Source organism: Lathyrus oleraceus, chromosome 6 (genome assembly GCF_024323335.1).
Source record: "Lathyrus oleraceus cultivar Zhongwan6 chromosome 6, CAAS_Psat_ZW6_1.0, whole genome shotgun sequence".
NCBI lineage: Eukaryota > Viridiplantae > Streptophyta > Magnoliopsida > Fabales > Fabaceae > Lathyrus > Lathyrus oleraceus.
The window spans coordinates 108,057,372-108,070,147 of NC_066584.1; the positions used below are offsets into that span (position 1 = coordinate 108,057,372).

Genomic DNA, 12,776 nt, shown 5'->3' on the forward strand with positions numbered 1-12,776 from the left:
AAAATCCGGGATATTACTATTTATTACTTCCTCCGTCCCTTTATAAATATCATTTTTTTAGAAAAAAAATTATTTCTTTTTAAAGTGTCATTTCAAAGTTCATTGTAGTATTGTCAAAATTACCCCTAATCATTTATTATATATATAGAGAGAGAGAAAAAGATTAAATAAATTACTAAAAAATTAAAGGTATTGTAGAAAAAACATAATCATTGATTAAAAAGTAATAATAATTATTAATTATCTTAGTATAAAAAATCAAAATCTAACATTTAATAAAAAGGAACCGAGAGAGTATTATTTGGACAAATTTGTTAAAGTGATGTTAGGATAGGTAACATTTACTCGAATTGAATAAAATTATGAATAATTAAATTTTATTATTTGAATTTGTAAATAACAAATAAAGTAAAATAAAACAATATAGTATAATTTATTTCATCTCATCTACTCCTTTGCATCCTTCTAAAGATAACCTAACTCTCATCGTAAATATCATTTTTTAACAAGCACAATAGAAAATAGGTTCAAACCAAGGTACCAAACTTACACGTCCAGCCAAAATTCCAACAAATCCAAAAAAAAACAATGAGTCCACCTAAAATGACAAACCGATCCTCAAGAAAACCTCAACTAGCAGCAGAGTTGTAATCCATTCTATTTGATTTAAATTCTTTTCGCACCATCTCCCAATTGTAAAACTAGATACAAACTAAAAATCTTATTAGCAGACCAATTCAAATTCCATTTTGTAAATTTCAAATAAAATTTCATTTGCAGACAAATTCAATTCCATTTTATAAATTTCAAATAAAACTTCATTCAACAAAATTTCCGCATACAAAATAAACCAAATCAAAAACTACCAAAACAAAACAACATCAATCTCATTCTAAAGGAATCTCAACATCACCGTCGTTAATCTCTTGTTGCAAATCCTTCGGATCCTTTCCATCAACAGTACACCCAACCGAAACACAAGTTCCAAGAATCTCCTTCACAGTGCCGCCAAGTTCCTTCGCCATAGATCTCGGCTTCATCACCTTCGCAATCTCAATAACATCATCAAGCGAGATATTTCCATTATGCTTAATATTCTTAGTTTTCTTCCTATCTCTCTCCGGCTCCTTCAACGCCTTGATAACAAGCGCCGCTGCAGACGGAACCACCGCCACCTTCGCTTGCCGATTCTGGACAGTCAGTTTCACCGTCACGCGGAGTCCCTTCCAGTCCTTCGCGGTTTCTTTGGCGATGTCTTCCCCGATCTTCTTTGGGGAGAGACCGAGAGGTCCGATCTTCGGTGCCAGTGAACTGGCGGCGCCGACTTCTCCTCCGGTGACGCGGACATAGACTTCAACGACCTGTGATGGATCAAGTTTAGGAGGCATTGCTTGATGATGGAGGAGAAGTGAATGTGATTAGGGTTTTGCAGTGGAAGAGATGGAAAATGTATGAAGGTGGAAATATAAACTAGGGTTTTGGTGTTTGGGTTAGTGGGAGGATCATGGGCTTGGATATCCGAATGGGTTTACATCAAAGCCCAACTTTTGATTTTAATTTTTATTTATTTTAAGTTTAAGTTTTACTATTATTTCATTTTATAAATTTATTTTAATTTTAAGAATGCAGTGTGTAAAAATGAAAATATAATAATAGTATAAAATAAAGTCTAAATATTTTATGTGTATATCTTACCCTAAAATCTTTATATGACTCAAATTACCATAAAGCTATGGATGATTAAAGAAAATAAAGTGAATGGAAAAATAGTAAAGGAGTGATTGTGAATGGAAAATAAGTGGATAGTAAAATGATTTTTTTTAATTGTTCGATAGGACTAAAAGTAAGAAAAATAATCTAAACACCCTTAATATATATACATTTTTAGAGAATTATTAAAAAAGAATGACGGAAAATATAACAAATAATCCATGCGGTCACTTTATGCCTTGCCAAAAAAAATCATAAAGCATATTTTCTTGGTTTTTTTACAAAAATAACCCATTTTTTAAAGGAAATTCCCAAAATACTCCTGGTTTTAAAAAAATTCCAAAATATCGCATTTTTAGGAGGAGTCTCCAATTGAATTGGCGACTCCTCTTAAAACTTGAATGGAGGCGCCAATTGGATTGGCTAGGGCAGGTGCTCTAGCCAATCCAATTGACGCATATGTGTAGGTTTTAAGAGGAGTCGCCAATTCAATTGGAGACTCCTCCTAAAATGCATTTTTTGTCTTATAAATAGATGTGTTGTGTGACTAATTGTTCCACATCTCATATAATCATTTGGCTATCATGTTTGGTGTTCGTCGCCAATACGGAAAGGTGATTTATGCGAGAGACAAACCACAAATGTTGATGCTGTTTTGGAACATCACCACGTTCGATCAACTGAAGAGGGAGTTGGTTCGTTGGTTAGATGGGAAAATACCAGAAGGGGAAAAAATCATAAGTATTGAGAGACTCGACAGTATCTTTGGTTGGGTGTGAATGAAGACTGATAAGGATGTTAGGGAAATGATGTTCAGTCGAGACGACATCAATTTGATTGTTGTAATCAGTTAGAAATATTAATGTTTTCAGATGTTTTGTACTGATGTTTGTTGTGCACCTCGTTGTAACAAGAACTTAATGATATATAATGATTGAATGTTACAGAAATACAATGTTACAAAAAGCTTAAGACCTAGATGATGCTCCTCGATTGGGACAGTTGTTCTTATTGTGTCCTGGTTGACGACAGATACTACATAATCTTATCATTTTATCTGTGGAATTCATCTCTGTTCTTATACATGTGCTGTTTGGCATTCCTTTCTTCTTTCTACGCATCTCGTCATTGTGCCAAACAATATCACCTTCATATAGAGGCCAGTAATCCTCCATTGGTAGTACTGAGAAGCTTTGAGTATATAGATTCATGATGGTGTTGGCCTTGTACACATCCTATAAATGGTTGTAAGCGTCTTGACGAGTATAAGCGCATGCTGCTATGACATGGGAGCAAGGTATGCGGAAGGCCTGGAATTTTCCACAATCGCACCAACTTCTGTTTAGTCTAACAGCGTAGGCTAAATTTGGTTTCCCCTCGTTGTGGCCCATTGTTTCCTGGACGCTAAAATTTTGTCTATGACAGTCAAAGACTGTTACAGAGTGTGTGCTAGCTTTGATGCTCTCCTCTTTCATGACCTTCATGCAACACTCACTGAATACTTGCCCGGACATTAACACTGCACTCCATCTTTCACCTCTGGTTGCGAACATAGAAGCCAACCTATAATAGGTTGATCTTACCAAGGCAGTTATCGGCAGATTTCGAGTTCCTTTGAAAACCCCGTTCATGCATTCCACAATGTTTGTTGTCATGTGGCCCCATCGGCAACCTCTGTCAAATGCCCTTGCCCACTGCTCTACTGGTATGTTATTTATCCATCTCCATGCGTCTTCATTAGACAGTCTAATTTCATCACGATAATATTGAAATGACGGTTGAGTTAAATCATACCCAACATTCACCACCTTCTTGCGAAGATTCTTATCTTTTATAGCACGCATGAAGTTTTGTGCAATGTGTCTGATACAGTAGACATGTGTAGAAGGAGGATCATGCCATCCGTTGTCATGGTTGTTGTAGGCACTCTCAATGGCAGCATGTCTATCAGAAATCAAACAGAGATTGGTTTGTGGAGCCACATGCGTTCTGAGATGTCGAAGAAAGAAACCCCATCCACCAGCCGTTTCACCTTCAACAAGAGCAAAGGCAATGGGAAAGACATTGTTGTTGCCGTCTTGTGCAACCGCCATGAGCAAAGTACCCTTGTATTTTCCGTATAACCAAGTGCCATCAATTTGAATAATAGGTTTGCAGAATGCGAAACCTTTGATGCACGGGTCAAATGCCCAAAAGAGACGGTGAAATATTCTATTACCTGTAGCACAGGTTCCGTCTGGCATCATCGCTGGCATTGTCTCCATAATTGCCACAGTTCCTGGGACATATGTTTTTAGTGCCCATAAAAACCGTGGCAATTCCTTGAATGAATCTTCCCAGTTGTCGAAAACCTGTTCAACAGCCTTTGTCCTTGCAATTCAGGCTTTCTTGTAAGATGGAGTATAATTATATGTTGTTCTAATATGGGATATAATTATACTCACCTTCACTGATGGGTATTTATTAACCAACGGCAGAATGTTTTGACATATCAAAGTTGCGTTTAGTTTACGGTGATCTTGTTCAACGTTAGTTGCAATGCAACTGTGTGGTGGGTCTATTGAAGCGGTCTTCCAAGAGTCGTTTTTATTCTTGTAAGACGCAGTCAAATGAAACTTACAAAGCATGGTACGATATTCGATAACATACCTTCTAGAATCAGTGTGTTTCACTGTAAAGTCAGCAGAGTTGTTCATGTGGAATTTTTTGATTGCCAGAACACATTCTTCTTTGGTACGAAACATGTCTCCCACCTTTAATTCGCCTTTTGATCTCAGATACGGATTATAGAAAACATTGTTGGATGTTTCACCGTCGTGAAGATCCATATTTGTCATATGTTGAGGCGGATTGTAGACATGACTAGGAGGTATTGGTGGTGGTTGATCATCATCTTCATCGTCGTTGTTCAGCATGTGATCAACCTGTATCTCGGTCTCCTCTTCTTCTTCATCAACGACATCCACTTCTGCCTCTGCTTCTGGGTTGACGTCATCTGACCATTGTCGATCATCTTCACCAGATCCATCATGATCAGTTAGTTGAGACTGTTGAGATGATATACATGGTTGAAGAGTAATGTACAACTCAATACAGTTGCAGCCTGAATGTTCATGACTAACAAACATGTATTCAACATCTTCATCGTCTCATACCTTAAGGGGAAAATACTTGCATTGACCATTCTCAAAAAATATTGGATTTTGATATGTGATCTTTGACACAATACCCGATCCTATAAAGGATTGTATTCTTTTTTTCAAATGCAAGAAGGTTGCATTTCTCTTGATCGTGATTCTAATGGTATCAGTGTTTCAAAAACAAAAACCATGTAGCTCAGACTCGTATGTTTCACCGTTGCAGTGAACATTGACACTGTATAATGATGAAGATGACATTGTGCAGATGAAAACTATTTTCTAACTGCAGATGAATGTGAGTGAAGTGTCTTGGATGTTGATAGTAAGACACTTAAATAGATGAGTGAAGTGTCTCACATGCTAGCTAGTTTGGAGTGACGTGTCGGACATGCAAGATACTCTGAGATGATGTGTCAACCATGCAAGCTATCAAGAAGTGACTTGTTCAGCATGCAGGAGACAAGACAGCCACGTGTCAGACATGCAAACACACACTCCAAATGGATTGGCGCCTCCACTTATTCCTTGCACATGGGCGCCAATTCAAGTGAAGACACCATGCATTCAGACCTCGAAACCAAGCAATCAGACCTAGGTCTTGCATGCATGTCCCTATGGAGGCGTCAATTTGAATGGCGACCCCTCTTAAAGGTTGTACATGGTCGCCAATTCAAGTGGAGACACCATGCAAGCACAACTTTTCATGCTCTCATCCATTTGCCTATAAATACATCCACTTCATCAACACTTCTTCCACACCATCACTCTCACTACTTCTTCTACAATACTTCTTCTACAATTTCATCTGCAACAACTTCTTGTAGTTTCATCTACACCAACCCCCCGACAAAATGTCTATCCTCACAATGGGCGAAGCACATAGAGGAACGGTTGCAAACATCGCAACATATGTAAGTTTTTTCTTTTGTTAACTTTTTATCTTTCATCTTCACCAACCCCATTTTATTTTGACATACTAACTTAGTCGAGTTTTTTATTCTTTCTTTTATAGGATGTATCAAGGTTCCGAACTCGGGTCCACGAATATGTCCATATGGACCCTATGATTCAACCTTATGTTGAACTCGCCGGTTTTGGTCATATTAACAAGATTTTGTCTTGGTCCATAGATAACAAATTCATTCTAGCCTTATGCGAAAGATGGAGACCAGAGACACACACATTTTGGTTCCCAACCGGTGAGTGTACCGTGACGTTAGAAGACGTCTACATGCTTTTAGGACTACCCATTGAAGGTAAGGCTGTTAATGGTAAGACCAACTATGCAAATTCAATTTGCATGGAGCTCTTAGACACTGATTTGTTAGATGATAATGCTAGAGGTCAAGGTATACTACTCTCACGCCTTAAGTCGTACTATAATAGTTTATACTTAGATGAGCATTCTACCGAAGATGCTCGAATAATAAAAACTAGGTGTTACATTATGCTGTTAATTGGATCGTTTTTATTTCCCGAAGGTAGTGGTTCTAGCATGCATATTATGTACTTACCTCTACTTAGACATGTAGATAGAATAGGAAGTTACAGTTGGGGATCTGCTTGTCTAGCCTATCTCTATAGCTCTTTGTGCAAAAACTCACACAAAGACACATCTACATTTTCTAGATGTGCTATTTTGCTACAAGCATGGGGTTGGTCAAGACTACCGTCTCTAGCACCGGTCAATAACAACCCTTTCACTTTTCCATATGCACAAAAGTAAGTTGTTTAAATTGCTATATCTTTACTTACTTCCTTAAAGTTTATTACCTCAAACTAAGTTTTTTTTACTTTTTGGTGTAGATGGTCGGCACGTGGTATGAGTTACAACAGATGTCCAAGACACTGTATTACTGAGTATCACAACCTGTTGGATCACCTTCGACCGACAGACGTAAGCAAAATAACTTAATTATTTCGTTATATTTTGTTAACTTTTTCTACATTGATTATAATCCTATCTTCTTTCACATTTCAGTTCATTTGGCGTCCATACCTTAATTTGGATCATGACCATGAGGTCAACGCTGAAGACGCAGCCGTATGGACTGCAAGCACACCGATAATACGGTTCACAACTGTGGAGATGCACAACATCGATCGTGTGAATTTGCAGTTCGGTATGGTCCAGAATATCCCAGATCCCCCAGCTAGCCTAGGAGAATGGCATCTGCGTAAAGTTAACGACCAATGGAACTTCAATCCATGGCAAAGCTTCACAAGATCGGAGTGTCGCAAATGGAAGCACCGTCATGACCATGTGTTAACTGACGCGGTCATGCCAACTGAGGTAAAACCAAGTCGTACTTATATGGCTTGGTACAGATCGGTTGGTTTTCATTATATCGCCGAAGATATGTACCTATACGCCCCACGCCAGGCAACTTACACACAAGAAGGATCAACATCTAACCCCCAACAACATTCTCAGCCCAGTTACTCACAACCCCCTATCCGTCAAACTTTCCATTCCACAAACACACAAACATACAACCAAAACATGTCATTCACCCAACCCCAATACCAAGAGCATACCCCATACCACCACCAACAAATTGACCATCAACCTGAGACCCAACATCGCTTCGCACCCACCCATCACCCTACCAAAGTCGCCTTAGCCAAAACACCAACCGCCCCTCCTCTTACCGTAGCCAAGAAGCCCAAACATCACAAAACCAAAACATCCAACAACCCTATCTCTACCAAACACCCCAACAACCTTTCCAACCTTTCCTCGACGCATCATTCACACCCATGTCTCCCTTCAACCGTCCTGGTCGCCCATCCATGAGTCAACCACATCCCAACTTCTCTGGCATGGGTCATGAGCTCAGCTACGGCGGTACACCATCAATACATACTGAAGACTATGCTGACTTGTCTGAATACCTCAATGGACCTTCTCCTGTAGTTGGTAGTGACGCTCCTGGCCCCTCAGATGATCAAACACCAGTGCAGAATCGTCAACATGGGTTAGGGCCAAGGGTTAGGGTAGCTAAAGGATGTGGGACCGGAGGTCGGTTAGGTGATCCCGGTCATCACCATTAGGTTTCTTTGTGTAAACTCCAAACTTTATTAATATCAAGTCGTCTTATATCAAATTTATCTTTCACTTATACCATAAAACACAAAAAAATGCATTTTAGGAGGAGTCTCCAATTGAATTGGCGACTCCTCTTAAAACCTACACATAGGCGCCAATTGGATTGGCTAGGGCACCTGCCCTAGCCAATCCAATTGGCGCCTCCATTCAAGTTTTAAGAGGAGTCTCCAATTCAATTGGCGACTCCTCCTAAAAGTGGGGTATTTTGGGAATTTTTTTGAAACCATGGGTATTTTGGGAATTTCCTTGAAAAAGTGGGTTATTTTGGTAAAAAAAACCTATTTTCTTTTGTTACAAGTGAGAAAATAAAAAGAAAAAGAAAGTATGAAACTTTTAGAAAATAAAGTTTATTAGCATAGTAAGTAGAAGGTGATGATTCTTACAAAAGGCTCCGTAAAAAATCAGTATGTTGCATCATTACTAGTTTCATGTTTTGATAGATAATACGCACAAGCATTCTCCACCCTAAAAGTATAAAATATTTGAACTCGTCATTCTCTAGAGAGAAGCTCTTTAATGTTGTGAAGAATTGTGACATACTGATGTCAAACATTAACATACTCTGAGAAAAGCTTGATAGCAAAGTTGGAGTCAGAATAACACATCAAGTCTTTAATGTCAAGTTTTCAGGTCATACGCAAACCATGACATAGCGTCATCAGCTCAGCATGAAGGATGTTGGAATAAGCAATATTACCCGCAAAATCGTGAACCTAAACACCATCAACATTTCGAATCAATCCACCAAAATCCGAGATGTCGGCACTACTGAGGCTACTGCCATCATTCAAATCCATATTACTATCTTTGAGTGCATTCCATGTGATCGTTCTCGCTAGATGAGACAAATTATGTTTAACATAACAATTAGCTAATAGATTAGCATAATTCATTGTGATGATCTTAAAAGTATATGAAAATACCACTTCATTCGTAAGACACAGTTTGTTCCTAGCGCGTCATAACCACCAACAAGCAGGCAAAAAGATAGAGTCGCCATCAGTGTCATGTCTAATCCAGTCATATAAATTATCCCCTTGGAAGAACAGTGGGTCCTAGAAGTCGACAGATTCCCAAAAGCGAGTAGCAAATTCAGGGTCTTTCAAGTCGTGTAGAGTCGTCTCAACGTCCTGATTGCATCTAGAAAAGAGATTCGTCTAGAGCATACCATGATGGCACAATAACGATCTCGTAGTAAGGGATTTATGTAAAGCCATCCAAAGGAAGAATTTCACCTTCTCAGGAACAGGAATATGCCACACCCATTTCCAAAAGTTATTATTTGTTGTATTCTGGACAAGTTCAAGTATGTTGGTCCAATTATAACCATCTCGAGCAGTATAAATACCATCTAAATTTCCTTTTCAAGTTAATCAATCAGGCACCATAGAATTCAAACAAATGGGAAGCGCTTTGAGGCGGTCACAAACAATCGGAGGAATATTAGTATATAATTCATTGAAGTTAAAATTTCCATCCAAATGAACATCATTCACTAGCATTTCCAAATTATGGATATCCACATAAACAACTTGTTGCGCTAATTTCCCTACCCCATAACAATTGGAAAACCAGAAATAGGAGTTCTCATCCCCCAATCTAAATTCAAAGTCATCTTTTTTAGCACAGAGGGATTTCGAAATTGCATTCTACGTAATTGATCCCGAATTATTTTTCATATTAAGGAACATTTCCTCACTGATGTATTTATGCTTGAAAACATGGACCCAAAGGGAATCACAATTCTGATGGAGGCCCCAAATCAGCTTATCCAACATAGAAGTATTTATCTGTCTTTCTTTCTGGATCCCAAGACCACCCAACTTTTTGGACTTCGTGATTTTATTCTAGCCAACGAGATGCACACCAGAGTTTGAATTACCTTTCCATAAAAAAGTCCTAGTCGTCATATCAATAAAATCACAAGATGGTTGTGGTAGCCAAACCACTTGTATATAATAATTTGGGATGGAGTTCAGAACAGGTCTAACCAGATTCAAACAACTGACCTTATTTAAATTTTATGTTGCCAAGATGTTAACCCCTGGATGATTTTTTCCTTTAGGAACTCAAAGCCCTTACGTTGAAATCGATCATGCAACATACGGAACCCCCAAGTATTTCTCTAGAGTAAGAGTTTGCTTGATACTTGTGTTGGAGATAATTAAATTCATTTTACTCCTCTTAGTGGTAGTAGAGAAGAAGGCCTTTGATTTAGCAACATTTGATGACTCAACAGTTGGTTGGTTGTACGAGTTCCACCCTTGAGGCGGTTTCGCAATCATTTGAAAATGCTTTGTAGCACCTGAACCACTCTCACCGCCCTTTGGTGCTTTCTAGGGAGCGAATCCATCTAGTTCTAACAGTTGAATATGGAGAATTTATAATGTATAATTAGACTTGTCGAGGCCCTTTGTTCCCCCTTTTTTTGCCCCATTTGTATACTACTTTGTAATGTAAGAGTACGTAAAAAATAATTCTTATGGAATGAAATTCTTTTTGTTACATGCTTGAGGTGTATTTGTATGGTCATGAGTGCATGGCTTTTGATCTTTGCGAACTTACGAGGTCTTCCCTCAAAGTTAATTGGGCGTCATGTAACAATGAAAGATGAAATACGAGATTTATTTCTTTTTGTTACATGTTTTAAGGCGTTTTATAGGATCATGTGTGTGTAGCTCTAAATATTTGTAAACTTACGATATCCTCCCTTAAAGTTAATTGGATGTCAATAAGGTCATTCTAGACCAAAGGTTTGTTCCATTTCCCCGTACTAGATGAAAAATCGGTCAGAGGTAGACGCGTGGCCAACCCACCTCCATATCTGGAGTAGCATGCTTCCAGACAGGATGGTCTGTTGTTGCTTGTGGGGAATTGATTTCTTTAGTCTGGCGTGCAAAGCGTCTTCGATAACATCCATGACATTAAGTGGGGAATTGATTGCTTTATTCGGACATGCAGAGAGTCTCCGACAACACTGATGCATTGTTAAACTTGATGTTCGCAAGTGTACGAACGCGTTAGAGTAATATAAAAGATTATCGAACCACAGAGACCAAGTGTCAATCTATCGTTATCTGTTGTTATGGTGTTTATCAAAGGCAGTCAAAATAGGTGTTTTTGTAGTGTGCAATGAAAAGTAAAGTATTGAAAATAGAATATAATGTATAAAGACAAGGTCGAATGTAATTCACGTAATCAGTTGATAATCCAAGTACTTGCTAATAGAACTACTTATGGGCAATGTTTCCTACTTTGAAAAGAACCAATTTAACAGGAACTGTCGCTTTCGCGTATTCAGAACCGAGTTGTACTCCCTAATCAAACCCTCTTATTGTCACTTATAAAAAGGCGCGCATTGCGTTAGAGTAGTAAACCTATTTTTAAGAAATATAGTATCTTGACTAAGTTGAAAAATATTATAACCTGGATTTCTTAACCAAAAGAGGTTCTCATGAACCAGACTCTAAACTTATAAACGCGTCCGAAAATAGTTTTAAAATCTCTTTTCTTCTTGATGTTAAAAACTCCTAATGAACTAGACAAAGCGCTTTCGCTGTTTTTGAAATAGTTAAAAACAATTAAGTTTAAAAAGGCGTTGGACGGCTTTCGATCTTACCCAACGGAATTGAAGTGCGGGAAAACTTAAGTTGAAAGTTAAAATAGCCCTTTAAGTGTTTCTACGAACAATTGTACGGATTACTGGTTTAATTACGATCCTTACATTCTAACCTTATAAATTTAGCTAGACATGGTAAAGTAAAAGTGCATTAAAATAAATAAAAGTAGTGCGAGTGCGGAAAGTAAATAATTTAAAGCGAGTGCGAGGAAATAAATAAAAGTAAAGAGAGTGCGGGAAATAAATAATTTAAAGCGAGTGCGGGAAATAAATAAAGTAAAAGCGAGTGCGGGAAATAAATAAAGTAAAGGCGAGTGCGGGAAATAAATAAAGTAAAAGCGAGTGCCGGAAATAAATAAAGTAAAGGCAAGTGCGGGAAATAAATAAAGTAAAGGCGAGTGCGGGAAATAAATAAAGTAAAAGCGAGTGCGAGGAAATAAATAAAGTAAAGCGAGTGTGGGAAATAAATAAAGTAAAGGCGGGTAATAAAAACCTGCTCCAATCGGAGGGCTGAGTAAATTGCAATGCGGAAAAGAAAATGGCGGCAGGATTAACTTCCTTCCAAAGTGCTCCAAACTCGATTACAGACTCTATCACAGACTTGATGGCACAATTATGGTAACACTCCAATGCGAAGCGACTACCACTATAAAATACTGAATATATGCCTAAGTGAAACAAATTTGCTTCTGATTTTGCCTCTGTTCTAAGTTTGGATGATTGTAAAACTGAATTCGCGTTTCTATTTATAAGCAAATAAAAAAGGTGGAATTGACTTGGATGCCCTTCAACTTGAAAATAGAGGAAACCGTTTCCTTCTTGTGGCGCCCGCCACAAGCACAAAGTGGGGCGCCTTAGTGGATGAAGTGGGGAAACGTGGGAGTTGAGGAAGTTGGACTTGGACACGTCATGGCTTGGTCTGTGGCACCCGCCATGGGGTAGGCCATAAGCACAAAATGCTGAATTTTAGGGTTTTTAGCCCTTTTTCACTCCTTTTCTCGATCGGGGCTCCGATTAAAGTAAAAACCTGAAAACAAAGGAAAACACAGTAATAACACAACAAAATGACAATAAAACAACTAGAATGCATGTGAAATCGGAGTCAAAAATACGTAAATTTTAGTGTGATCAAACTCTCCCACACTTAAACCTTTGCTTGTCCTCAAGCAAAACATTATAAAGCTCATGAAAGAAAGAC

General features: G+C 38.2%; 1 protein-coding gene across 1 annotated transcript; it reads right to left on the reverse strand.

Annotated features, from left to right (window-relative positions):
• Nucleotides 1-790: 790 nt before the first annotated feature.
• Nucleotides 791-1,460, reverse strand: LOC127098204 (60S ribosomal protein L12-3). The gene has a single exon (XM_051036733.1). It carries the CDS (start codon nt 1,386-1,388, stop codon nt 888-890), a length of 501 nt encoding a protein of 166 aa, XP_050892690.1. The 5' UTR covers nt 1,389-1,460; the 3' UTR covers nt 791-887.
• Nucleotides 1,461-12,776: the final 11,316 nt, after the last annotated feature.